A 27,426-nucleotide genomic window follows, 5' to 3' on the forward strand; every position below is an offset into this window, starting at 1 on the left:
GTACAAAGTTCTGCAATTCTTTTATTTGGATACCTATTTTCTTTCTGAAGTTAATTGGGCTGCTGTAATTTATTTGTTGACAGACAAATTTAGCTTTATGATTTTCCACTATCCTGGATGACATCTGTTAGTGAAGCCAGCATGTTCTCAGCCTGCAAAATCATATCTGAAATTGTGGAACAGACAGTTTCTTTGGTGATTTGGGAATGTCAATGAAACAATTGCTTGTGTTTACATTTAATGCAGCACTGGTCAAATCAAAAGGTGAAACATTCAAGCTCATATGAACTTCTGTTTAAATATATGAGTAAACAAGTACTGACAGCATTATTTGGAGAAAGGGCTGGCAAGAGCTATAAATATGAGGGAACAAAATGAACAGTTTTTCTGCTGCCTGGCTGATCCAGCAATCAAGTCCATTTAATTAACTGTGCTAATTTCACACCCTCGGCATCAACCAAGGTCTTTAAAAACTTGATTGTAAAGCTTTGTTTGCAAAAAATTACCGGTGCCTATTAATCAGGTAGGCGCAGCATTTACAATTACACAATCTAAGAAGCAGAATTCCAGGTCTTAATTTATACTTTGAACATTTTACCATGTATATAAGGTTGTGGACTATATTACATACACATCATAAATGGATAGATGAGTCAGTTAAAGCATGTCACAGATGGTGGGCACAATTTAATATCTGCCAAAAATATATTTGCCCACGCTATAATTATAGGTCAGAACCATTACTTGCTGTACTATATGGGCTGCAACATGTAACGAAGCCACTGCATAATTAAAACTTGCATTTATACAGTGTCTTTAACATAGTAAAACATCACAAGGCACTTCACAGGAGTGTTATCAAACTAAATTTGACAAGCCATATGGAGATATTAAAATATTAAGGTATTAAAAACTTGGACAAAGATGTGAATTTTAAAGGAGCATCTTACAGGTGGAGAGTGAAATGGTGAGGTTTAAAGAGAGAATTCCAGAACTCACGCCCTGGACAGCTGAAGGCATAGCAGCCACTTAAGGTTTGGGGGAGGGGGGGGGGGCGGGGGCGGTGTGTGTGTGTGTGTGTGTGTGTGTGCGCGCGCGCGTGTGAGTGATGGCTGGGAAGGAAAGTGGAAATGGACAAATGGACAGAATTGGAAGAAGGCAGAGTAATCAGAGGGTTCTAAGAGGCTGGAGACAGGGAATGGCAAGGCCATAGTGGGATTTGAACACACAAAGGTAAAAATTTGAAATTTCAGTTGTGGCTGGATCAGGGGCCAATATAAATTAGTGAGCACAGGGGGAGATGCGTGAATGGGACTTGGTGTGAGTCAGGATAGGAGCAGCAGAGTTTTTAATGACCTTGAGTGTATGGCAGGTGGAAGATGGGAGGCTGGCCTAAAGACCACTGGAAGAGCTGAATTTGGGGCTAACAAAAGTATGGATGAGGGTTTTAGCTTCAGATGGGCTGAAGCAGGCAATATTACTGAGATGGAGGCAGGTGGCCTTGGTGATGAACAGGACAGATTAGAACAACTCAGGATCAAGTTGAATGTCAAGGTTGCTTTGGTGTAATTCTGCTTCATACATCATCCAGTGGTAAGGGAGTGATTGTGGATGGGAAATGTATTTTGGGCAGATGATAGAGGAAAATTCCTGGTAATTCAGGATACACACGCTACATAACCAATGCAACAGCTGTGGTTGCTCAATGAACAAATCCAGTGATGTCAGTGTACACCATGTGAGGCATAACATGCAGCAGCACTGCACCATTGCTTCTTCTGCATAGTAAATATGGACACATGAGATCTAGCGTCTAATTTTTAATCACATTTTCACCATTTGCACAATGTATTCAATATTTCTAACGCTATATGAATTGTGCTGCATAAGCAGAAAGTTTAATACATTTCGGTAAAAAAGACATTCATACTATCCTGAATCAGAAGGGGACTGATGGCGAGCTTCTCTTTCATCAGGTGCAGAAACACTGCATTTTAGCAATAAGCTTTGCTTATGGGTTTAGTATTGTTTTAAAAATTAAATATGTAAAGATTAAAAATTTTTAAAAAATTAAACTGCACCATTGCCAATCTGATTTGTCATGCACCACTGTTAAGCAATAGTTACAATTAGCAACCTAATAGCTGAATAGTTTCTTCCAATCTTAATATTTGTTATACCCCTGTGCTTATTCAATCTTTTGAGTGCTGATGGGAGGCTCACATTAGCAGTTCCCTATGGATCTGGACGAAATGTGTTAGGTTTCACAAAACCACAGTATGAAATCAACATTTATTCTAGGTTTCAATATTAAACATGTAGAAAATAATACAGCTTTATAAAGAATAATTGGTCTAAGGTAAGAAAGCAGGTCTTGTGCTGGGGTGAGTGCATGCATTTTAAGAAAGTTAGTATGTTTTGGCTTTTGTGAATAGTCACTCTCAAATGGCAAACCGGAGTTCAAATCCAGTCCAGGCTGATGGAATGCAAGTCCTTCAGTTAAAGATCCTAAGTAAAATGAGTTCTTCATCTCAATGCATTTCTTAGCGAGCATTGTACCAGCACAAAACAACCCCTAGTTTTGAAATTCTATTCAGAGGTCACCTAAAACTTTTGTGGGAAATGGAAAAATGTCACGCTACTGGAGAATTAGGTATTCTATGATAGAGGTTTTGGCACAATACAAGGACAGAGTTGAACTACACCTGACCTAGGAGCACTCAATAAATACTGGTCTAGTCATTAACACTTCTCACCTGGAGTACTAAATAAAACACCGTGTGAATTCTGAAAGTGATGCAATATCTTCCCTGCTTACCTGATACTATTAAGACTGCTGAAAGGTATCTGGTGGTGAATCTGGTGATGTACAGGAGGTTGCGTGTGAATCTGAGACAGAGGATAATGCTGTAGTTGCGGCTGTAACTGTGGCGTTGGCTGTCTTGCTTGGGGCTGTGCCTGGTAAATGGTTTCCTTTACTGTTGGACTCACTGTGCTGTTGGAAGCACACGCTGAAGAAGCTGGAGGTACCACAGCAGCTGGAGGGCTTGGCACCAGCGGCACAAAGGGTGTCTCCTTGCTCTGTTCCTGGCTACGTTCTAGTCCAGAAACCTTGGAAACACCTGGTCCCTTTGTTTCAGGTTTCTCATTCAACGTCAGGCTGCTTCCAGTGAAGCTTGAACCTAGAAAATTAGAGAAGAGCAAAACCTTTTCTGAAGTGTTTATGCAGTACATTTCCATGCTTAACCATCATCAGCTGATTCCACCTCTCTGAGGAATAAAGTCAGCTTTAATAACTCACTCCTAATTATTGTTAAACGCCTGTCGATTCAGGTCTTCGCCAAGCACATTCTAGCATAAAATGATTATGTTGCAGTACAACTCTGAAAAGTTCACAGCCTTTTCCCACTGTGCAATGATCAAAATCCTCAGCTCATTCATGCCTATTAATATTTAAGGATTAATTAAATGTAAGGGTTTTATCGCAAACTTAATAGCATTTCCCACAATTTATTTTTTAAAAAACTACCTGTTTAAACCGTCAAAGAGGCCAATCTTACAGCCCTGCGGTCCAAGCATAATCCATTTGCACAAATTACAATCAAATGAATATGAGGGAGGCAAAGTGGCATGGATATTAACACTAATTGTTGTCTAGCTGCAAACAGCACATCTTTGCTGCAATTTACTTAATGAAAATCTGTTTAGTTTAATTGCTTTGACACTGTTCTCTTTATCTCAATAAATGCATGTATCAAGCCAGCTTTGCCGGCCTTGCTTCTGCAGTAATAGTCTAGAGGATGAACTAACAGGCAGTGAGGCCTGTGTTTACATCCCGGGCCTAATCTCTTCACTCAACAGAAATCACATTCCAGCTGGCTTAGCATGCTCAGAGTTAGGGAATCCTAAGTACACAAAGGCAAGCGGAATGAAAAACATATTTAAGACAAGAGTTAAACTTCAGGCATTAAGGGTCCTTTGCAGCAAAGCTTATTTAGGTTAACAGATTCACCATTTACTGCAAGTTTTGAGCGAACATTTAATTTACTCTTTCCACATTTTGAAACAATTATTAATCACAATAGTCTTTGTTACATTTCCATACAATTCTATGAAACATGGTCACTTCCAACAAAGAGGGCATCTTAGTGTGAATGCCATAAATTGGCAGTATCTATTCTGTGACTGATATGAATCCATTCTTTTCCTTCCAGGTCTCTTGCCAGGAAAAGCAAACCTTATAGACAATTTCTGACTGATATTAAAGCTTTTCTTTTGGGGAATTTCACCTCCACGTCAGAATCTTGCCACCATAGCACATTTAGCTGCCAGTCACAATTTTTAATATCCTATATGTTTTACAGCACTCCTGCCAATGATAGTGGGGGTACCTTTGTAGTCTGGCTCCCATGCTTTGCAATTCCCTCCCTGAACCTCTCTATCTTGCTCTTTCTTCAAGACCCTCCTCATAAACCTACCCCTTTGCCAAAGCTTTTAGTCACCTCTCCTAATAGCTCTTTCATCCATCTTTATTTGATTACATTTCTGTGAAATGCCTTGGGGAATTCTGTGACATTACAGGTGCTATAGAAATGCAAATTGCTGAAACAACAATCCAAAAAGCGAACAGAAACACAAAGCCTCTGGGGGAGGGCACAGCCTCTTCTCACAAGTTGGATTGTGAGTTCAATTACTGATCTTGTGCACCTTCCTAGCAGTTAGCACATAGATTCATGTAACCTGCTCTCCGTGTTTAATGGGCCAGGTTAGAAGGCGACTAAAACATAGAAAGATAGAAAATAGGAGCAGGAGTAGGCCATTCAATATGATCCTGGCTGGTCCTTGATCTCAGCCCCCAGCCAGGCGAAACATCATCCCTGCAGCCAGCCTATCTAACCCTGTCAGAATTGTATATGTTTCAATAAGATCCCCCCTCATTCTTCTAAACTCTATTGTATAAAGGCCTAGTCAACCCAAATTTTCCTCAACTTGTAAGTCCAATAGAAAAAGTACATCTGTGAGGGAGTTTTCTTCAGATTACTTTATGTTCAAGAATGCCAATGACAGTTGAACTGTACGCCTGCCATTAATGGGTTTTTATGAGGTAAAGCTGCAAGAGAATAGTTCTATAGAACTGGCACTGTTGAATTATTATGCAGAACCACTTTCAGGCTGTTCTGCAATAAAGGGAGCATAATGTTTTCATTACTAATGGCTATATCAACAAAACGCGAATATTTCTAAGTGCTGGGAATCCAAAACAATCCATCATACTGATAAAGTATTAGCTTCTGTTAGAACACACTGCAAACTGGAGCATGAGCCCTAAATATGTATTATTCTGTTTACAAAACAATATTAATTTTTCAAGGTAGTGCCAAGTTTGACAACATTTCAGACCTTGCATCTTCTGCAAAATCAATGACCTATTCAATTTCCAAAATACATTTTGTACTTTCTACAAAATGACATTGGAAGTTGATAAAGAGCATTTCCTTCCCAAACAAGCAATAGAAATATAGAGAACAGAAAACTAGAGAAGTAAATAGGATCTGGAAGAAAACATATTGAAGCATATTGTGCTTTAGGACCCATCAGAAGTCCTGATGCCCACACAAATGCTGTAATTGCCCGGAAAGTTTAAACTTCCAGAGGTCTGATTTGCGCTGCCCTAGAACCTTCGTGAATGTCTCCTACACAGGTCTCAGTGTTGGAGACTTGGGCTAGATAACACAACTTACCCCGGATACTTACCATAGAATTATTGCAGTATTTAATCTCTGGTGTAGCTCAGGTGAACAGCAGCATAACTCAACCCACCACTTCAACTGACACCTGCACCAACCCGCCTACCCACCCCGACACCCCACTGGCTTGACTGCTCATTCCTGACCTCCACTCACCAGGCTACCCAGCCCCCGACCCCACCACCAGCTTGACTGCCCACCCCTATTATACCCAATTGACCTGACTGCGCACCCTGACCACCCCCCCCATGCACCCAACATTCAAACCCTACCAACCACCCACCACTCAAAAGCTTTGAAATTTTTAAACACTGACTTGAATACGGCAGTTGACGTTATAAAAATGGGTACTTCCTCTCCACTGCTCCTCTTCACCATTGTTAAATGTGACTGATCGCGCTAAAGCATCGCTGCTGCAGCCGGGACAGGATGTCCCAGCTGGAAGGACGCAAAAAAGGTCCAGGCGCAGCGAACTTCACAGTCAGTGGCAACTGTTCCAACATCGCCACTGACTGGAAAATCTGGACCAATATCCAAGATAGCTAAATCACCTTGAAAGCGTGAAGACCAAAAATCAGCTTATTTCAACCACTGACTGGACATTGTAGTTGTAACACATAACATTAAACACCAGCTCATCATAATTAGCTGGCTCAAGCTTTGGAGATTAGTGATCATATGTATAAAGATCATGGGATACTTTAATTTTGATGCAACAATTAACAATGCTCTCTCTGTACACTTTGCTCTTCGTCCACATTTTTATAAAGGGTTCACATTTAAAATGCATCTGTTCTGTTGTGAATCAGTGCATCAAGCCATTTATTATACAACAGCTGCAATTCAGTCTTGTCATCCTTTTCATAGCCTTTGAATAGTTAGTCAGCCAGCCAGCTAACAATCTAAATGTCTTGAAAACAGCTGCCACAACCACTTATTATTGTTAAGTTGTGTCTGGCATGTAGGAAAATATGGAGAACTACTGTTGGGAGCTTTGAATTCGTTTTCAGCACACTGCCAATTAAAAAAACTCTTGGTATCCAGTGAAAACAATACTCATCATAATATAACTCATTTGCATATTTTTTTCAAGGGCCAAATGCTGGGAGAATTGTTCAAGAAAAACAATAGCTAGAAAGACTTGATCATTTAATTGCTAAATATCAGCATCTACACAATAATGTTTACAATATAAATTCATTGGCATGGTAGGTTTTTCTAATAGTTTAGTTCTCCTCCCCAAAGTTTATTGTATTTTCCCCAAACTGCTGGCATATTCACTGCACTTGCCAGGATTCTCAGGAGAAGTTCCAGTCCATCAGGACCACACTGGTAAAGACAGGGTCATGTAATGCCTTATCTCAGTGCACAAAAGATATGGAGCTCCAAGCCCAACTCCAAAATCCAAGGACAAGCAAAAGATTCATCAGCGATGTGCACAAAGATTAGGACTCTGCATTACTCGGTATGCAAGTGTATAGATGTCAATCACATTGAGGATTTCACAATCTATGCTTTAACAAATTTTAATGCCATGAAGTAAATAATGCTCTTTCAGTTTGAACTTGGCCGTGCGCAGTTTGCACATTCTCCCCATGTCTGCATGGGTTTCCGCTGGGTGCTCTGGTTTCCTCTCAATGTCCAAATATGTGCTGGTTAGGTGGATTGGCTATGGTAAATTGTCCCTTAGCGTGTGTGCGTGTGAGTGTGTGACCTGTGATGGACTGGCGTACGTCCTGGATGTACCCCGCCTAGCACCCAATGCCTGTCAGGATAGGCTCAGACTCCCAGCGACCCTGAATTGGATGAAGCGGATCTGAAAAGTGAGTGAGTTTGAACTTGGTCTACTGATATGCATTCAACTCTACTAGGAATAGTATCAGACTGCTTAATATTGCTGCCTGAATGTGCAAAGTAAATGCTGGAAACATTAACAAAAGCTTTATAGTGCTCCACTGTGAAATTTCAACAACTTGCAGTTACATAGTGTCTTTAATATAGTAAGAGTTCGCAAGATGCTTCACAGGAGCAACAAATAAAATTTAACACCGAACCTCACAAAGAGATATTAGGGCTGATGAACAAAGGCTTGGTTAAAAAGAAAGGTTTTAAGAAGTGCTTAGAGGAGGAAAGAGAAGAGAGACAAAGGGATTTCGGAAGGGATTTTGAGAGCTTAGAGCCTAGACAGCTGAAGGTATGGCCACCAATGGTGTAGTGATTAAAATTGGGAATGTTCAAGAGACCAGAACTGGAGGAGTGCAGGTATCTTGAAGGGTTGCAGGGCCAGAGGAGATTACAGAGACAGGGAGGGGCAAGGTAATGAAGGGATTTAAGAACAAGGATGAGAATTTTAAAAGAGGCGTTGCTTAACTGGGAATCCAATGAGCACAGAAGTGCACAGAACAGGACTTGGTGTGAGTTAGGACAAGGATAGAAGAATTTTGGATGACTTCAGGTTTATGAACACAGGACTATGATACGTCTCTTTCTCAATCCATCAGAAACAGAGATTTGTACAATTCAGCCCAAATTTCCCCAAAGAATAGCAATTAATCTGATTAGCCATTTGTTTGGTCTGAAAAGTATTGATTAATGCTCTAAAGTTATGAAGTCTGTCTCACAATGGACTGAGTCAGGTTAATTGTTTACAAAAAAAATTTTAGAAAAAGAGTCTTATCCTTAACTTTCAAGGGCACTTGAATTTGAAGCATTCTTTCCAAAATATTTTACTGCTTCCACTAGAGTTTGCCAAATCCTGATGATTATGAAAACATCACAAACTTCTACTAAAATTTGTGGTACTTAACTAAATTGTAGCCCAAGAAAATAGCTTCTACTTCAACTGGATAATAAGGTAGGAAATGAATGAAAGTCAACAGTACGTATTTCCCAATTTGAAGCTGAATTATTGATTTTCTTTCCCATTCTCTAAACAGCAAGTTATTAATCATTCCAATTAATGCATGCACATAGCTCCCTAATGCATAAACTGAACCATTAGATCAATAGTTATGCCCTTAAGAGTATTGTTGTGGCATGCAATTACGGTGTATACTGTACCTGTACAAAGTCCACTGGCTACATCAGGGCTTTTAAACTTCGAAGCAACCAGTTTTATCAAATGCACCAGATTTAATGTTCCAAAGTTCATAAAATGTTAATCTAAAGGTGTAACACTTCATGCTATCACTAGCTCCCAAGTGCCTGTACCTTTTACGGTGTTCACAATATCTCATACAAATTCATTATTGTACATTATCAAATAAAGGATAAATGGTTTTGTAAAGTGGCATCTTTGCAAAAGTGATATAAAAATGGACAAATGAAGGATGAGCAATGGTCATTTCCTGACGACCTTCCAGCTTTCTTTATGATGAACAGGCAGTATGTATGAAAGTCCACTGTTGTTTATTCAATCATATCTCAAAGTTGCATGAACCTCACCCATGATTACAGTTGTTTGCAAAGCCCCTATGTTAGGCCACCATCATAAAGATATAATTGGTTCTCAGCTAACTACATACACCTTTTGACTAATCCTGCCTCAATATAGTGGTATGGCTGAATGAGATTCATTCTTCAGTCCATTTTCCAGTCATATGCGCAGTGATGTTAATAGATAGGCATTTAGGGATGTTTGTTTGACACAATGAACCTGTTGCATGATGAAATTTAAAGTCAGAGATGGCTGCCTAACTTTCAGCCACACAGTTTTAAGTCAATCAACTATGAAATTATTACAAGCTATATATATTAATCAAGATCTTCAAATTACTACTATTCATAACATTTGCTGCAATAATTATGTGGAGGTTCCAGCTGATTGTTTACCTCCAGCCATGTAAAGGTTAAATGCTTGCTGGGAAGCAAATTCAACTTGATGGATGTAAAAACACATTCCTAATAAACTGGAATACTTTAGTTTCAGAGTCCAACCAGAACAACAAGACAATGTCAAATACAATCTGAAGCAAGATCCAAGCATTTACTTGCAACTCTCTAATTTTCTTCTAGCAATCAATAAACAGTAGCTTTTCTGGTGAAAACAATCAAAATGGAAAGGATGAAGCACAATAATCTCTCCCTGTTACCAAGACAAATCTACAATTTCTATTGTCCATGCCTGTTCCCATTGGTCATCATACCACTGCCTGCGGTATGAACACCCACTATGAACAAAACAATAAAACATAACAAACAATACCAGTTACTTTATCAGAAAGGCTTCTAAATTAATTGCTTGTGACTTACAGAAATCAAATTACAATTACTGCTACATTCTTATGAAGCTGCTTAAATTCCATGCTATTAAAGACTATAGTTGGAATTTTTTTTCACAATGATCTTGAGCTAAAACATGCTTAATTTAGAAACTGACAACAAACTGATGTACATCACATTAAGACCACATTGTTTAAACTTCTTACTTGAATACAGGTAGCTATCTCCATAACTGAGTTGCTGGAATCTGGATTTGAAAATTTTTACCATAGTAAATCCAGTCATTTTAGGAATAATTTACCTTAATACTATGCTCTGAAGCAGAGGCAGACAGATTTGTTCCAGCACTGTAGAAAGAATAAAGATAAGCAAACCTCTATTCCTCCTCACTTGAATTCAATGGGCAAATTCTGCAGGGAGATGGGTTTATAGAAGCTGTTCAAAGGCTGGATCAAATAGATGCTCATCGATCGACTCAATAAATTACGTGTCACACATTGTTCCATTTTTTACAGCCAGCTGAAGGTGCACACTTTGTGGCCAGCAACAGGTAACTTATCAAAGCAGTTTGTGTCAGTTGTCAAAACAAGCAATGTTATCCTACACTGTCTCTGAAGGGACAATAAAGGGAAGAGAACGCGTACACAGGCATTGATTGCTGCCTTCTTTGCTACCACTGCGGCTGCCTGCAGGTGATATCTGCACGTATGATGCTTTCATTGCTCTAAATGCCCTGCTCAGGCAACCTGCATTCCATCCATCATCATTCATTAGGGAAGCTATTGGCACCCAATTAACTGGAGAGGGCACAAGCCGTGAAACAAATCAGGATCAGTTCATCTTCCAACCTTCAGGCTGCAGGCAACTGGATTTCGCCACTGAGGACTGTCACATCTGGTTTCCTTCTCTATAAACAACCCATTCTATAAGCTGTCAAAATGGATTTGGAACCAAATCAGAGTAATGCTAGTAGTGACAGTGGCAAATAGCAGGAGTGTGCAAGGAGGCAAGCATCTAAGGAACCAAAGTATTGGCTTAACTGAAGGACCATAAGAAACGTGACATGTGCTGCCCTGATGGCATGAAGACATTTTACTTTTCATTTGCTGCATGATAAATAAATTCAACTATTGACGGTTTGAGCGCAAAAGAGTTTGTAAACAATTGTGGGAAGACACAGATGTTCACTTGCCATTAAATATAATTTTAGAGCATATTTTCCTTTGCATGCACCTGCCACAAAATAAACAGCATTATTCTGTCTGCTGTTGTATCTAATGAAGAAGACCTAGCTCAATGTGTATTTAAAAGTCCTTGAATCTACCGTCTGCTCACTTTATATCAATATCTGACCAGTAGATTCAACGATATGTCTGAACAAACCACTTGCAGAATTAATCCCTTTGACATTTTATTTATAAAGGGTTTACATTATTTTACTGTTATGGTGTGGTGGTGGTGGTGGTGGGGAGGTGGGTGTGGGGGGAAAGAGTGGAGAAAAAGCACTTACAATATCATGAAGAACTTAATTGCTTGATAAACATGGTCAGCAAGATTTTTCATGTAAAGGTTAAACATTTCCACTGTAGCAAAGTGTTACCACCAACATGAAGGGTGTTAGATGTGACCAGTATAGAGTTCCTAAAAAATATTTTAAAAGATGGGCTCCAATCCGTTAATTAAAGCTGCTTTGGTTTAATATTGTCCAAGTGTTGCCAGTTCCCAACACAAGGGTCTTGCACAGTGCAGGAAACCCAAAGTTGGCAAAGTCAAGCAGTTGGGATGACTTTTTGCTGCTATAGTGAATCTGTCAAGTTTACTTAGGGTTGTCTCCAGCTGTTCAAGACCCATGTGTCAGAAGCTGGTTTGCCACTAGTATGCCAATAAACCCAGGATAAGAGCAAAGGACAGAAGTGGGAATGTTCGTTGATGATTGCTCAATGTTCAGTGCCGTTCGCAACTGCTCAGATACTGAAGCAGCCAGTGGCCATATGCAGCAAGAACTGGACAACATTCAGTCTTGGTTTGATAAGTGGCAAGTAATATTCACACCATACAACTGCCAGGCAATGACCAATTCCAACAACAGAGAATCTAACCATGTTCTCTTGACATTGATTAGCATTACCATTACTGAGTCTCTCAATATCGAGATCGTGGGGGTTACCATTGATCAGAAACTGAACTGGACCAGCCATATAAATACTGTGGGTACGAGAGCAAATCAGAGGCTAGGAATTCTGCAGAGAGTAACTCATCTCCTGACTCCCTAAAGCTTGTCTACAAGGCTCAAGTCGAAAGTATGATGGAATAGTTTCCACTTGCCTGGATAAGTGTAGCTCCAACAACAGTCAAGAAGCTCAACACCATCTAGGACAAAGTTTGATCCCACCTTTCACCTTAAACATTTAATCCCTCCACCACTGACGCAGTAGAAGCAGTGCGTACCGTCTACAAGATGCACTGCAGGGACTCAAGCAGGCTCCTTCAACGGCACCTTCCAAATATGTGACCTCTACCATCTAGAGGGACAAGGGCAGTAGACGCATGGAAACACCACCATCTGCAAGTTGCTCTTCAAGCCGCTCACCATCCTGACTTGGAAATATATCGCCGTTCCTTTACTGTTGCTGGGTCAAAATCCTGGAACTCCCTCCCCTAACAGCACTGTGGGTGTACCTACACCACATGGACTGCAGCAGTTCAAGAAGATGGCTCACCACCACCTTCTCAAGGGCAATTAGGCATGGGCAACAAATGCTGGCCAAGCCAGCAGTGCCCACATCCTTTGAAAAACAACTAAAATTGTAATCTTCTTGGTCAGGTTCTGATTAGATAAATGGGCACGACATGCTGACAATGCAGAATCTTCAGTTACTTCTGCCCAATATACTCTCTGAAACTGCTGCAACCATCTTCATGGGCACCGACAGAATTAAAACTAAACCTGTGGGTCTCCAATTTCATCCAAACCTCTTATCTTCATCATCTTTAAACAGCAAAATATTCTCAATACATTTGAGTGGAAAAATAATTCCTAGCTTGCCATTTAATACACAATAATTGAAGGCCACACAGGAGACTCGAGGGCTCTATTTCTTTGACCTTAATAGAATTAATCAAATGCAACTTGTGGTGGTCTGCTTAGCCTTTCAAATGCACTCCATACATCGTTACCATGTAAGAAAGAGATTTAGACAAATAACCAAGATATGCACCTTAACTCTGTAAGATGCTGCACTCTTTACTCCTCTAATTCTCTTGCAAATATTTTCCCCCTACGTTAACTCTCTTGGAATTAGCAATTCATGCCACGGGTATGGACCGAGAGGTGATGGCTCTGATACTTCACCCAACTGACCATTTTTTATTCGAGTATCCAGAGAGCACAGGCAGTGGGCTATTCCACAATGGGGATGTTATGATCGAGCAGTTGGTAAAGCTGAGTTATTTAAAAATCCCAGAGGGAAACTTTAAACAACTGTCATAATCAATAATTTTAAGTGTTATTCAGGAACCAGGCCACCAGTTCTCGAGGTTTTACATTAAACTAAATGAAACATTTTAATAATTTACACAGGCTAAAATGTATATACACATGGCTACAAATTACTACTATCATAACTTTTAACAAATTCCCAAACTAATCTCCATTAAGGCAACAATAACCCATAGACTTAAACAAACACCAGACAAAGCATTTTCACCTTACAAATTCAAAATGAGGTTCTTTTCACTTTGGATCCTGTGGAGACAATTTGAGGCTTACAACTGCTTTGATCTTACATTGCTTCTGCTCTACACACACAAAACGGTCGTCTTGTTATACCTAGCACAGCCCATTGAATGTAAATTCTCATTGTATCACCAGCCTCTGCTAACAATGAAACCCCTTTCATAGTATCAATTTTATTCGCAATATAAACATATTGATTGGTCTCTGGTCGCAAGGTACTAGAATTCACCCCACTTCTTGAACGCTCTATTCAAAAAATACAAATGCACTCTACCGCTCTGTTTACACCTCAAAGCTAGTACACATCAAAGCACCCAGACTAGCTGGCTTTAATCCAATTAAGACACCCCTGCAGACTAAACCTCTATTTTAAAAGAAAAATATTTCCCAATAATATTATATACATTAATAGCTTCAGGACAGGGGATCATCACAACCCAATCTCCACCATCCAATGTCTGACAGAAGTCTCTGGATGGTTATCAGGAGCATGGGCAATAGTTAATTTTTCCCCTGCTTAGGGTAGGATGTTGGAGGCTCGCTCCCTTGTACTGCCTTTCCTTCAAAGCATCAGCATGGACTGAAACTTGGATATTCCTAGTTTACTCAACGTCATTCCATCTTTTCAATACTCAGAATATTAAGACATTGTCGTCAAAAGCATTCACTGTATCACAGTGCACACCCATTAACTGCATCAGATTTATTTAGGAATAATTGAGATGCACAGCCCGAAAGCATGTTCAGAGAGCCTTCATCACAGAATACATTTGAAAGCTACGCTTGTACATACGTACACGTATACACATTTTACAGATGCCAGCACTTTTATGAGAATGGTTTGGCAATAAGTTAATAACCACACACCTGCAGGACTTCAGTGTACCAGCATTTTTATTACCCCATTTAAATTATATCCTTGGCTTTAGCTTGCTCCATTCCAATGATGAATATACTGTCTCTCAATCCTTTTTATTTTAGTTCAGTGCTATTAGATCTACAACCCGTCATGGAAAAAAAATGCTTTCAACAAAATGCTTGCCTGCATTTGCAGTCTAACGCAGGATTAAGCTCTACTGGTTCTAAACACTTCACAAATACCTATAGTTAAAAAGGGCACAACATATCGTTTAGATTTAAAGGTCACTAAGGACTGAAATGAAATGAGTTAGATCTGATGTACTGTGTGGTCACTTTTCTACAGAGCAGATACCATAGATTAGAATCTCCAACCTCTATTATTAAAAACCAAGTTTGGATTATTCAGGTCTTGCTGCCAAATGATTTGTGTTCAGTTAGAGACCATGTAGGGAGGTCTTGTGGCACAATGGATAGCTTCACTGCCTCTGAGCTAGAAGCTCTGGGTTCGAGTCTCAGCCCAGGGCGGGATGGTCAAGGAAGGTGCAGTCATAATGCGGCCAAACAGGTTGATTATCAACAAGCAAATCCTTTCAAAACATGCCAATGGCAGGAGCAAAATCATGATTGGAGGGATTCAAATATAGAGTTCGAGGAAAGATGGGCACAACATATTCAAGGACTTTGACGTGGAAAGGGAGATGAAGCGGTAGTTTGCAAGGGTGGAGGGGTTGGGAGTGTTTTTTTGAAGAGTGGTGATGAGGGCAGATTTGAAGAAAAGGGGAGCACCGAGGAGGGAGAATCAGGATTAATACTTCTGTGCATTATGACAAACTTTAACCTGGAAGCAGTAGTGCAAAAAAACTTTGTAATTTCTTTAAAACATTTGTAGAATCTGTAATTATTTGTAAGAATATTTCAACAGGGCTTTTAAGAGTTTGCATTAATTGTAAAGAGACCAATTGTAATTTTCTTGGATAATAAGAAATGCTGGTCAGTGTGCCCTGGTGACCCTCTACCTGCAGGCAATACAAACATGAAGTTAAGACAGAAGCCATGTGGCCAGTTAAAAAGGAGAGCTGCAGACACAAAGCAGAGCTACAAGTGGAAGAGGTGGAGGGTGAAGGCACAGGTGCAGACAAAAAGAGAATGCCAACAGAGCCAGAAAGAGGAACACAGCGAATTCTAGTAAACAGAAACTATTCAATCTCAGGAAGAGGTCAGTTTTTATTGTTTGGCAGGAAAGGAGACAGGAGCTCTTGGAGGCAATGTGCAAGCTCGCTAAAAATGTCTAAAACCTGTGTGAATAGCTCAGAGACGCAAAAGAACTGGGTGTTTTCCCAGAAATGGCCAAACTGTGAACAGCAGTGTTATTGGTTTGTTGGCTGAAAAGGAACTCTGGAAAGCTACATGATCAGGACTGTCGCGATCTGAGGGACAGAGGGTTCATAGAAGTTTGCTGTGATGATAATCATACCCGTGAAAAACTCGGAAGTGAAAGCTGCTGTCGAATAGAGGATGCCTGACCTACCCTGCAGGAATAAAGAACAGCATATTGTGGAACTACATGGCTAAGTAATGCCAAACATGCTGAAGGGGAATGCTTGTGGTATCTTTGTTGCATCAACTATTTAAAGTGAAATTTACCTTTTTAGTATTATTTGCCTGTTAATTCATGTTTAATTTGCGTTGGTTCTGATTTGTGTTGAAGTAGAAGTTACAAAAAGCGAAATCTTGTTGATAATGTCTTCATCTGGAGGTCATTCATTAAATTTGGTTATTTTGGTTTTCGGTTCCCCCATGGGGATTGTAACAAGATCATTTATGGTTGGGAGCGAAGTAGGTGAAGGATCTGAGTATCTGAATGCACTTTTCCATCGTGTCAGTAGGCGAATAATAGTAAAATGAATCTATTCCATCTTTTGGCATCAAACCATAGGGAGCGAAAATACCAGGGCTGTAACGTCCACAAACCTTCAACTGACCTTTCAACAAAGTAGCTGCAATGCTAATCTACAGGTTGAATCACATTTTAACCTAAAGGAACACAGTTTCTTCTCAGCAGCAGAATATGCTGTCCTTATGATATAATGCTCCAAACAATGCAATCACAGATCTACTAAAATATATTGCCGAGCAAGCAAGAATGCTTCACATGAAAGGGGAGGAATGTTGTGAGCAGCACCAAGATTTATAGCCACAATAGAGAATACAACCAAAACTGTGATAAGTTTCTGGGGACTGATGCATGTATTAGTTCAGAACCTAGAGGTATCATATTCAGTTTTAGTGTGTATGTATTACTGGAAATGTAGTTTTGACTAGATTGATACATTTCAAATCAAGTACCAAAGAGCACTAATACAAAAAACGACGAATATTTCATTATATAAAAGCCAAATCATGCAGGATTTCAAACTTCATTTGACTTGCATTTGCACTACAGCACTTGATATTCCAGATATGTAGCATCAAGCATTTTTGCTGGTCAGATGCAAAAAGATTTACATAATTGAACACCCAATCCAAAGGCAATGCACATCAGTTGAAAAAGGGTGCACCACTTTTTAATTTGACAGAATTTTGGCATTTTTCCCAAACTGGTTGACACTGTAACTGGGTGTATCATTTATGCGTAAAGTCTGAATGGATTATTATTTAGAAGTAATTATGTAATGATTCCTAGATGCACATATTCAATGACTAAGCATCGGGTGAGCACAAAATATTGCTGACATGATGCAAATATTTTAGACAATTATTAGTTTGCATTTTTACATCCAGTATGGTAGATAGTCAGGCATTACGTCCCGAAATATGTTTAGGAAAGAAAAGAATCACACTACTAAAATGAAACCCAACATTACTTCAATTGCTAAAATTTGTGAAGTATAAATGTTTGATTTCAGATTGAAGTTCGATAAAGACAGATAACATCACAATGAATTATTTATATATAATCTTTATTTTCTGCATTGCACCGTAACTAGAACGAGAAAGCTATTTTCCTCAGCCTTGAATTTTCTTATCAGTATTCCACAAGCAGGCTGTATATATTTATTTTATTTATTAACAGCCCTGGCTAAAGCCTTCAAAATCCCTAATCTCAAGGCGCTTCACAAACTTTTCTATTGAATTAATGAACACCAGCTATGTTCTTTCCTAAAGACCTTGGTGCACTGATATATGTGCTAATACTCTCAAATCCCTGCTCTTTGGCTGCATTCAATCACATTTAACTGAGATTAAATAGAGTTAAGCACTACTGTACCTGCATTTGATTTTCATATTAAAACGATTTGGTTAACTTTGTCCTTTTTCTATTTTGTAATAATCAATCCCAATCTAGGGTGAATTATTTCCTGTGTTAACAGAAAAGACATCAAGTGTCCAATTGGTTGTTTTCTTCATGGTGTTGGCTGAATTTTAGCTTGCTGCTCAAGCTCAGGTTTCCCTTTCATTTGTTTAGACATCCCCAGAGGACCCATTAGAATTGTTCTTTTTTATTAAAAAATAAAACAAAAACTCGCATAGGTTTTTTTAGAAGCAATGATATAGCAACTTCATCCTTTGGATGAGGAGGCGGTGGTGTACTGGTATTGTCACTGTACTAGTACTCCAGAGGCCCAGGGTAATGCTCTGGGGACCTAGGTTCGAATCCCGCCAGCAGATGGTGAAATTTTAATTCAATAAAAATCTGGAATTAAGACCGATGATGACCACAAAACCATTGCCAATTGTTGTAAAAACCCATCTGGGTCACTAATGTCCTTTAGAGAAGGAAATCTGCCATCCTCACCTGGTCTGGTCTACATGTGACTCATGAGACCCAGAGCAATGTGGTGGACTCTTAACTGCCCTCTGAACAATCAGGGACTGGCAATAAATGCTGGTCTAGTCAGTGACGCTCACATCCCATGAATGAATTAAAAAAGCTATTTTTGGATAAATTATAAAACAGATAATTCTTACCAACACTGTCAACTAATAACTCTCCTCAGGCACTATTTTTCTCTTTCTTCTGTTCTTAAAAAATCTAACTTCAACTCTGTGTTCTCCAAGTACTGCCTCCTCTGCCTCTCTTAGCTTCTGAAATGGATGGTTCTCACCCAAACCTCTGTTTATCTCTCCTTTCACTCAAGTGCCAAACAATTGGTAGCACTTTCACCTTCATGTTAGAAGGTTATGTTCAACTCTCAGTTCAGACACATAGGCACAAAAATTTAGGTTGACCCTCCAGGGCAGTACTGAGGAAGCACTGTGCTTATGGAAATGCTGGTTTTCAGATGAGATGTTAAAAAGAGGCCTGACTACTCTCTCAGGTGGAGATAAAAGGTCCCATGGTACTATTTCAAAGGGCAGTTATGGCCTATGACCTGATCAATAATTATCCCTCAACCAACATCACCAGAAAAAACATCTGATCGTTATCACAGTTCTGTTTGGGGGAGCTTGTTGTATGCAAATTGGCTGCAGTGTTTCCTCCATTCCAACAGTGTCTACAATACTAAAGCATTTGCTGTTAAATGCTTTGGGACATCCTGAGATTGCAAAAGACATTATGTAAACACAAGCATGCCTTTTTATTTTGGTTTTTTTACACTGACAGTACTGAGACCTGTATCAAGATGTATCCCCTATGATGCACTACCTATTAAAAATTCATTTACAGGATGAGGGCATCGCTGACTATGCCAGCATTTACTGCCCATCCCTGATTGCTCTCGAGGTGGTGGTGGTGCGCTGCCTTCTTGAACCACTGCAGTCCCTGTGGTGTAGTTACACACACACTGTTGTTAGGGAGGGAGTTCAAAGATTTTGACCCAGCAGCAGTGAAGGAATGGCGATATATTTCCAAGTCAGGACGGTGAGTGGCTTGGAGAGGAACTTCCAGCTGATGGTGTATCTGCTGCCCTTGACCTTCTAGATGGTAGCGGTCGTGGGTTTGGAAGGTGCTGACTAAGGAGCCTTGGTGAGTTTCTTTACTCTTCTTGTCCTTTTTCTGGCCTTCAACTGTTGACCTGACATACACTTCCATTCTAATCTGCCCTAATGAATTCAACTCATCAACAATAGGTTTTCCTTACATCCAGTCATAGTCATCTGTACCTTCTAAAATACATTCTTACTTCCCACCCTTAATTCATCTACAGGCTGCTTCTTGGTGACATTAATGTAAGCAGGGGGATAGCTTACATATGCATACTGATGATATTCAGTCTTCATTCCATGATTTTTATTACAATCTCATTGTGAGGCATCAAGCTGTATGTCTGTCAAAACTTCTGCAACCTAATGTTGGAAAATCCAAGGACACCTCTAACATACCTAAACCTTGATCCCATCCCCTCTTTCTCCTTGTTCACTCAGGCTCAACATGATTCTTTATCCTTAGCTGAGCTTCAACTTTCATCCAGTCCATCAACACTAACCATTTCCATCTCAAATATTGTTTCTTTCCATCCTTATTCTACTCCCACCACTCTTAAAATCTATATCTACATCATCACCTAAGGATTTGACTTCTCTTGTGCCCTCTTTCTAAGCTGTATCATAAACAAATTCCAACCCATCCCAGAATTAGTGCGTCCATTCTACACATGCTGATTTGTTCATTTTTCCCTTACCTTGTCAATCTGCAGTGGTTCTTTGCCTCTCAGCATATGAACTTCCAAATGCTCTATCTACAAAACTTGACATAACCTCATTCCAACCTATCCCTGCGAAACAACACATAAATCCTTCATCTCCACCTAAACATTCCTCAATTCAATCTCTGCTCTCTTATGCATTCTGCCTTCCTCCAAAGTAAAACAACAGAAAATCAGTTGTTCAAAAAAGAATTTAAATGTGATACAAAACCATTTTATACCCCTAAGGGGCAAGAGCTCTACTTGTCAAAAAGAAGGCATGGGCAACTAAAGAGCTAAGGGACAACAGAAAACAAAAAGAAAAAGCACATAGAAATGCAAAACGTAGCTCAGGTCCTGATGACTGGGAAAGATACAAAGAACTGAAATGGGTGACGAACAGGTAGAGCTACGAAAAGGGAGTAAGAAAAGAAACTTGCAAATTATATCAAAATACATATTTTTTATAATTATATTAGGAAAAAGAGGGTGATAGGCGCAATGTTAACCCCTTGGTTAATGGTGATACTGTCAATGAAAATAAGGGAATGTAGAATAATTGCTTTGTGTCAGTAATTACAGTAGAGGAAACGGATAGCGTGCTGGATTTGCAAAGGAAACTAATATTGAATCAGGGATATTGTCTCACCAATAATAGCATAAGCAAAATTACTGCACTAGAGTGCGACAAATCCATGCCAAGGTTTAACAAAAAGGTAAGAACCTTGCAGATGCCCTAACTATACTCTTTCAAAAGCTCTCCTGATTTGGAAACCATTGCTTTCGATTGAAAAATTGCACAGAACAATCTGCTAATTAAGAAAGGAGAGGGGAAACGGATTTATAAACAAATCACTCAACATCTGTTGTCAGAAAATTACTAGGACATATAATTGACAACTTATATTTATACAGCACCTTTAACAATGAAATATCCTATGGCATTTCACAGGGGCATGAGAAAACTGAATATGACACTGAGCCACATGAGATATTAGGGCAGATGGCCAAAAGCTTGGTCAGAGGGGCTTTAAGGAGGAATGTGAGGAGAAGAAGAGGTGGATAGGTGTAGGGAGGGTATTCCAGAGCTTGGGGCCTAGGCAACTGAAGGCATGGCCACCAATGATATCATTTTTAATATTCATTCATAGGATGTGGGCTTCGCTAGCTGGGCCAGCATTTATTGCCCATCCCCAGTTGCCCTTGAGAAAGTGATGGTGAACTACCTTCCTGAACCGCTGCAGGCCATGTGGTGTAGGTACACCCACAGTGTTGTTAGGAAGGGAGTTCTAGGATTTTGACCCAGTGACGGTGAAGGAACACGATACATTTTCAAGTCAGGATGGTGTGTGACTTGGAGGGGAACTTCCAGGTGGTGATGTTCCCATCTAGCTGCTGCACTTGTCCTCCTACATGGTAGTGGTTGTGGGTTTGGAAGATGCTGTCGAAGGAACCTTTGTGAATTCCTGCAGTGCATCTTGTAGGTGGCACACACTGCTGTTACTGTGCGTCGGTGGTGGAGGGAGTGAATATTTGTGGATGTGGTGCCAATCAAGCGGGCTGCTTTGTCCTGGATGTGTCAAGCTTCTTGAATGTTGTGGGAGCTGCACTCATCCAGGCAAGTGGAGAGTATTCCATCACACTCCTGGCTTGTACCATGCAGATCGTGGACAGGCTTTAGGGAGTCAGGAAGGGAGTTACTCGTCGCACAATTCTAAGCCTCTGACCTGCTCTTGTAGCTACAGTACTTATATGGCTAGTCCAGTCCTTTTTCTGGTCAATGGTAACCTCCAGGATGTTGACAGTGGGGGATTCAGTGATGGCAATGCCATTGAATGTCAAGGGGTGATGGTTAGTTTCTCTCTTGATGGAGATGGTCATTGCCTGGCATTTGGGTGGCACAAATGTCACTTGCCACTTGTTAGCCCAAGCCTGGATATTGTCCAGGTCTTGCTGCATTTGGGCATGGACTGCTTCGACATCTGAGGAGTCATGAATGGTGCTGAACATTGTGCAACAATCAGCGATCATCCCTACTTCTGACCTTATAGTGGAAGGAAAGTCATTGATGAAGCAGCTGAAGATAGTTGGGCCGAGGGTACTACCCTGAAGAACTCCTGCAGTGATGTCCTGGAGCTGAGATGACTGACCTCCAACAACCACAACCATCTTCCTTTGTGCTCGATATGACTCTAACCAGTGGAGAGTTTTCCCCAACTCCCACTGACTCCAGTTTTGCTAGGGCTCCTTGATGCCACACTCGGTCAAATGTGGCCTTGATGTCATGGGCAGTCACTCTTGCCTCACCTCGGGAGTTCATCTCATTTGTCCATGTTTAAACCAAGGCTGTAATGAGGTCAGGAGCTGAGTGGCCCTAGCGGAATCCAAACTGGGCGCCAATGAGCAGGTTATTGCTAAGCAAGTGCCGCTTGAATACACTGTTGATGACTACTTCCATTACTTTACTGATGATTGAGAGTAGACTGATGGGGCAGTAATTGGCTGGGTTGGAATTGTCCTGTTTTGTGTGTACAGGACTTATTGGGCAATTTTTCACATAGCCGGGTAGATGCCAGTGTTGTAGCTGTACTGGAACAGCTTGGCTCGGGGTGCGGCAAGTTCTGGAGCACAAGTCTTCAGTACTATTGCTGGAATATTGTCAAGGCCCACAACCCCTGCACTATCCAGTGCCTTCAGCCGTTTCTTGATATCACACGGAGTGAATTGAATTGGCCGAAGACTGGCATCTGTGATGCTGGAGACCTTTGGAGGAGTCCAAACTGGATCAGCACTCGGCACTTCTGGCTGAAGATTGTAGCAAATGCTTCAGCCTTCTCTTTTGCACTATTGTGCTGGGCTCCCCCATCATTGAGGATATTTGTGGAGCCTCCTCCTCCAGTGAGTTGTTTAACTGTCCACCACTATTCACCACTAGATATGGCAGGACTGCAGAGCTTAAATCTGATCCGTTGGTGTGGAATCATTTAGCTCTGTCTATCACTTGCTGCTTGTGCTGTTTGACACGCAAATAGTCCTGTGTTATAGCTTCACCAGTTAACACCTCATTTTTAGGTATGCCTGGTGCTGCTCCTGGCATGCCCTCCTGCACTCATCGCTGAACCAGGATTGATCCCCTGCCTTGATGGTAATGGTAGAGTGGGGGATATGCCAGGCCATGAGGTCACAGATTGTGTTCAAGTACAATTCTGCTGCGGCTGATGGCCCACAGTGCCTCATGGATGCCCAGTCTTTGATCTGTTCGAAATCTATCCTATTTAGCATGGTGATAGTGCCACACGACACGATGGAGGGCATCCTCAATGTGAGGGCGGGACTTGGTCTCCACAATAACTGTGTGGTGATCACTCCAACTGATACTGTCATGGACAGCTGCATCTGCAGCAGGCAGGTTGGTGAGGATGAGGTCAAGTATGTTATCCCTCTTGTTGGTTCCCTTGCCACCTGCTGCAGACCTGGTCTAGCAGCTTTAGGACTTGGCCAGCTCAGTCAGAAGTGGTGCTACTGAGCCACTCTTGGTGATGGACATTGAAGTCCCCCACCCAGAGTACATTCTCCACCCTTGCCACCCTCAGTGCTTCCTCCAAGCGGTGTTCAACATGGAGGAGCACTGATTCATCAGTTGGGACGGTGCGGGGGGTACGTGGTAATCAGCAGGAGGTTTCCTTGCTCATGTTTGACCTGACGCCATGAGACTTCATTGGGTCCGGGGTCAATGTTGAGGACTCTCAGGGCAACTCCCTCCCAACTGTATACCACTGTGCCACCACCTCTGCTGGGTCTATCCTTCAGGTGAGACAGGACACACCCAGAGATGGTGATGGTGGTGTCTGGGACATTATTTGTAAGATATGATTTCATGAGTCTGACTATGTCAGGCTGTTGATTGACTAGTCTGGGAGACAGCTCTCCCAATTTTGGCACTCTAAGAACTCCAAGGGTTAACCAAGAGGAGAAAAGGAGAGATCACATAAACTAGGAATGTATTCACAGGAATATAGAAGGTTAAAGGGCGATTTGACTAAAGTCTTCAACATATTAAGGGAAACAGATAGGGTAGATAGAGAGAAACTATTTCTGCTGGTTGCAAGTCTAGGACTAGATCTTTTAGGGGCAAGATTTGGTGGAGTTGGCGTGGATGCTATGTCAATACTTAATTTTAAAAAGTGTGTTTAACAGACTTTTGATAACCAAAGGTATTAATGAACATGGAGCAAAGGCAGGTATTTTTGAATAAGGTCACAGATCAGTTATGATTTCATTGAATGGCAGAACAAGCTTGAGGGGCTAAATGGCCTTTTCTCATTCTAATGTTTCCACTTTCAGCCATGTCGAACCTTGATTTTATTGACACAAGAACAAAAAATGCTGGAAACACTCAGCAGATCTGACAACATCTGTGGAGAGAAAGGCAGAGTTAACGTTTTGAGTCCGTATGACTCTCCTTCATTTCCCTCCTGGTATTTGACAAGGTGTTTACTAAAACTCGCTTTCGCGGCCATATTTCCTTCCTCTGACTGTCTTCGGCTCTGAAGAAGAGTCATACGGACTCCAAATGTTAACTCTGTCTTTCTCTCCACTGTCAGACATGCTGAGTTTTTCCAGCATTTTTTGTTCTTGTTTTAGATTTCCAGCATCCGCAGTATTTTGCCTCTATCTTGATTTCATTGGTTGACTTCTGACTGGTTGGAACTTTTAACTTTAGAGAAAGCTCTGTACATGCATAGTGCTGTCAACCAGAAGTCATTAATTTAAATTTTTGGTGTTGGGAAGGGAGAATCTCTGTTCATTAAATTAAGGTCAGGTAGGTTTACAAAATATTCAGGTTTCAAAGTGAAGTGTTGTGAGGCGATGGACTCAAGGGAGACACGCTCCACCGCTTTTTGGAATCAGATTGGCTAACAGTGTTGCTGCACCCTGAGACTGGGTCATGAAGTCAAACCATCTTAGGAATCCTATACTTTTACGTTGCAGCAGGTGTTTTATGAAAACAGAAACACATTGGTAGTGGGGCACAATTGTGTGGTTTTCAAACTTCTGTGCAGGGAATTCCCTACAAACACTGATAACAATTCAAAGAATTCCTGCTTTAACTTACAAAACATAACTTTTATTTTCAAGGAAGAAAATGTGATGACCTCTATGCATTCTCGGTTTGAAAGCCTATGGCATTTGTTTTTCGAACCACACAGCTCCACACTTAAACAAGAGCAATTTATTTCAAAGATCATTTATTGCTTTTGCTTAGCACCAAAATTCACTATAACCGCAGAATGTTAATTAATTCATACAATTGAAAATTCAAAGAACTGTATTTGTTCATATGGGTGTCCTGAGAAAAGCTAAACTCAATTAGAAACAATTAGTTCTTTAAAGAAATAACATACATTTTAGCCCTGGAAAAACACCATCCTTCGAAACACATGACAATCATTTAGAACAAAGTTACTTAGACTCTTTTAACCAACCTGAAAAGTGACTATACAATTGTATTAATCAGCTGGCAGGAGGCTGCTTGTTTTGAATTAAAGCATCAGACATAAGGCTGGAGAATCAACTAAGTTATATTATTTTGCATTTCAAGTGCTAGACTTGCATTTTTGAATTTTGTTAAACATTTTTCGTTAAATAGTCAGGTGAAACCATACAGTTAAAGTATTCACAGGGTCAAAAGAAGTGCAAAGTATCTTTGCACAATAGTTCTTTAAGAACTCCAACCAATCGCTTGTATCAGCATCAATGTGTGCTTGGGTGGCAGCCATTTGAAACAAACATTAATCAGTTGGTGGCTGTTCTCTTCCCTTGTTGCTCATCAGGAAAAAAATAGCTGGGCTGGGAACACCACTTCCATATACAGTACACACATGGTGTATTTGAACAATGCATCACTGGAGCCAGAGACCAGTCAGTCTATATTTCTGGGCCACAGAAAACTTTGGAACAGACAGAATTTTTATTTGTTTGCCCCACGGCACTAGTTAATTATTTAATGAAAGACTTATAAATTATGGCTCAACTGCCCCTGTTAGGAGGAAAGATTTATCATACATTTCCATGCAAGACTGTACTTGCAACTGAGTCAGTCCAGCTTCTGTTCAATATAACATTTCAAAAAGGGCGAGGAGACCAAAAAACAAAAATGATCAGGGCCACCATGTAATTCCAATTCTAAAGAAGTCCATTGCATCCAACTCATTGACAAAAAACTTGCTAACACTCCTGGGTACAAACTTTCAGTAACACACACCTGAGACTAACCCGGCCATGTGTTCACAATGGCATCTAGCAGTACTGTACCCATGCTCCTGAATGAGACAAAATTAACCACAATACAATGCAGTGCTTTACAAATTACATTGTATGGGTAATTCTGGGTTTTTATTATCTTTAAAGCATGTGACAACCTGTTGTAGATATCCAGGTTGACCACACATCATGCCTTCTAATCTAGGAGTATGAAGCTGAATGTTCTTCTGAGAGTAGGAGTCTGGAATAGAGACTCATCACTAAAACACATTTCGAAGCTATCCCTTAATTTCCTGTTTATTGAAAGAACCTTAATGCTGTAAGGCTAAAACCTTTCAACAATAGTGTGGTAATTATGGTTTTATGTAATGTGTAGTATACCTTTGTTACAAAGGAAGATCACATGATCTTATGTAACCAATAGAGTAGCAGCAGGGGCTACCTCTGTAGTCAGTAGTCTGTAGTATGAGTCAGTAGTATGGAGATAGGGTTTGAGTTGAAGGCGCACAAGTGTAGCTGCTGAGTACCTTTGTAAATAAACAGAATGTGTTCCACCTAAGAAGTGTCTGCTAATCAACTCTGTCTATTGTACCAACTCGGCCATCCCACAGCAAGTGTGCAACCAGGATCCATAAGTCCCAACAAACTGGTGACTTTTTTTGGATCTAATAAACTGACGACGGGGTAAAAGCGAAGATACAATAAACTGGCTTCGAGAATAAAACAGATTAACGGAAGAAATCAAGAGAAATGAAATCGGGCTGTACCTCGCACAGTAATTGTAAGTATAATTTCTGTTCTAATCGTCGAAGCAATTCCCTCTCAGAATGCAGCAATTCGGAAGAATTGATCCTTTCAAACCAGCCGCATATGACTGGTCTCATTACACCTCACGTTCTTTTTCCAAGCAAATGACATAACAAGGGAAGAGAAGAGGCGAGCGATCCTCTTTTCTACATGTGGGAATAAA

The 27,426-nt window shown here is 40.5% G+C and overlaps 1 protein-coding gene across 2 annotated transcripts in view; it reads right to left on the minus strand.

The window, feature by feature from the left end:
- The window catches only part of fbrsl1 (fibrosin-like 1), a 913,938-nt gene that overhangs the window by 32,797 nt on the left and 853,715 nt on the right, over nt 1-27,426 (minus strand). For both annotated transcript variants that reach the window (XM_078554523.1, XM_078554524.1), the window contains one exon: nt 2,819-3,182. In XM_078554523.1, the coding sequence (XP_078410649.1) occupies nt 2,819-3,182 (364 nt within the window). The remainder of the gene's footprint in view (nt 1-2,818; nt 3,183-27,426) is intronic.

This window comes from Cetorhinus maximus, chromosome 12 (assembly GCF_964194155.1).
Source record: "Cetorhinus maximus chromosome 12, sCetMax3.hap1.1, whole genome shotgun sequence".
NCBI classification, from domain to species: domain Eukaryota; kingdom Metazoa; phylum Chordata; class Chondrichthyes; order Lamniformes; family Cetorhinidae; genus Cetorhinus; species Cetorhinus maximus.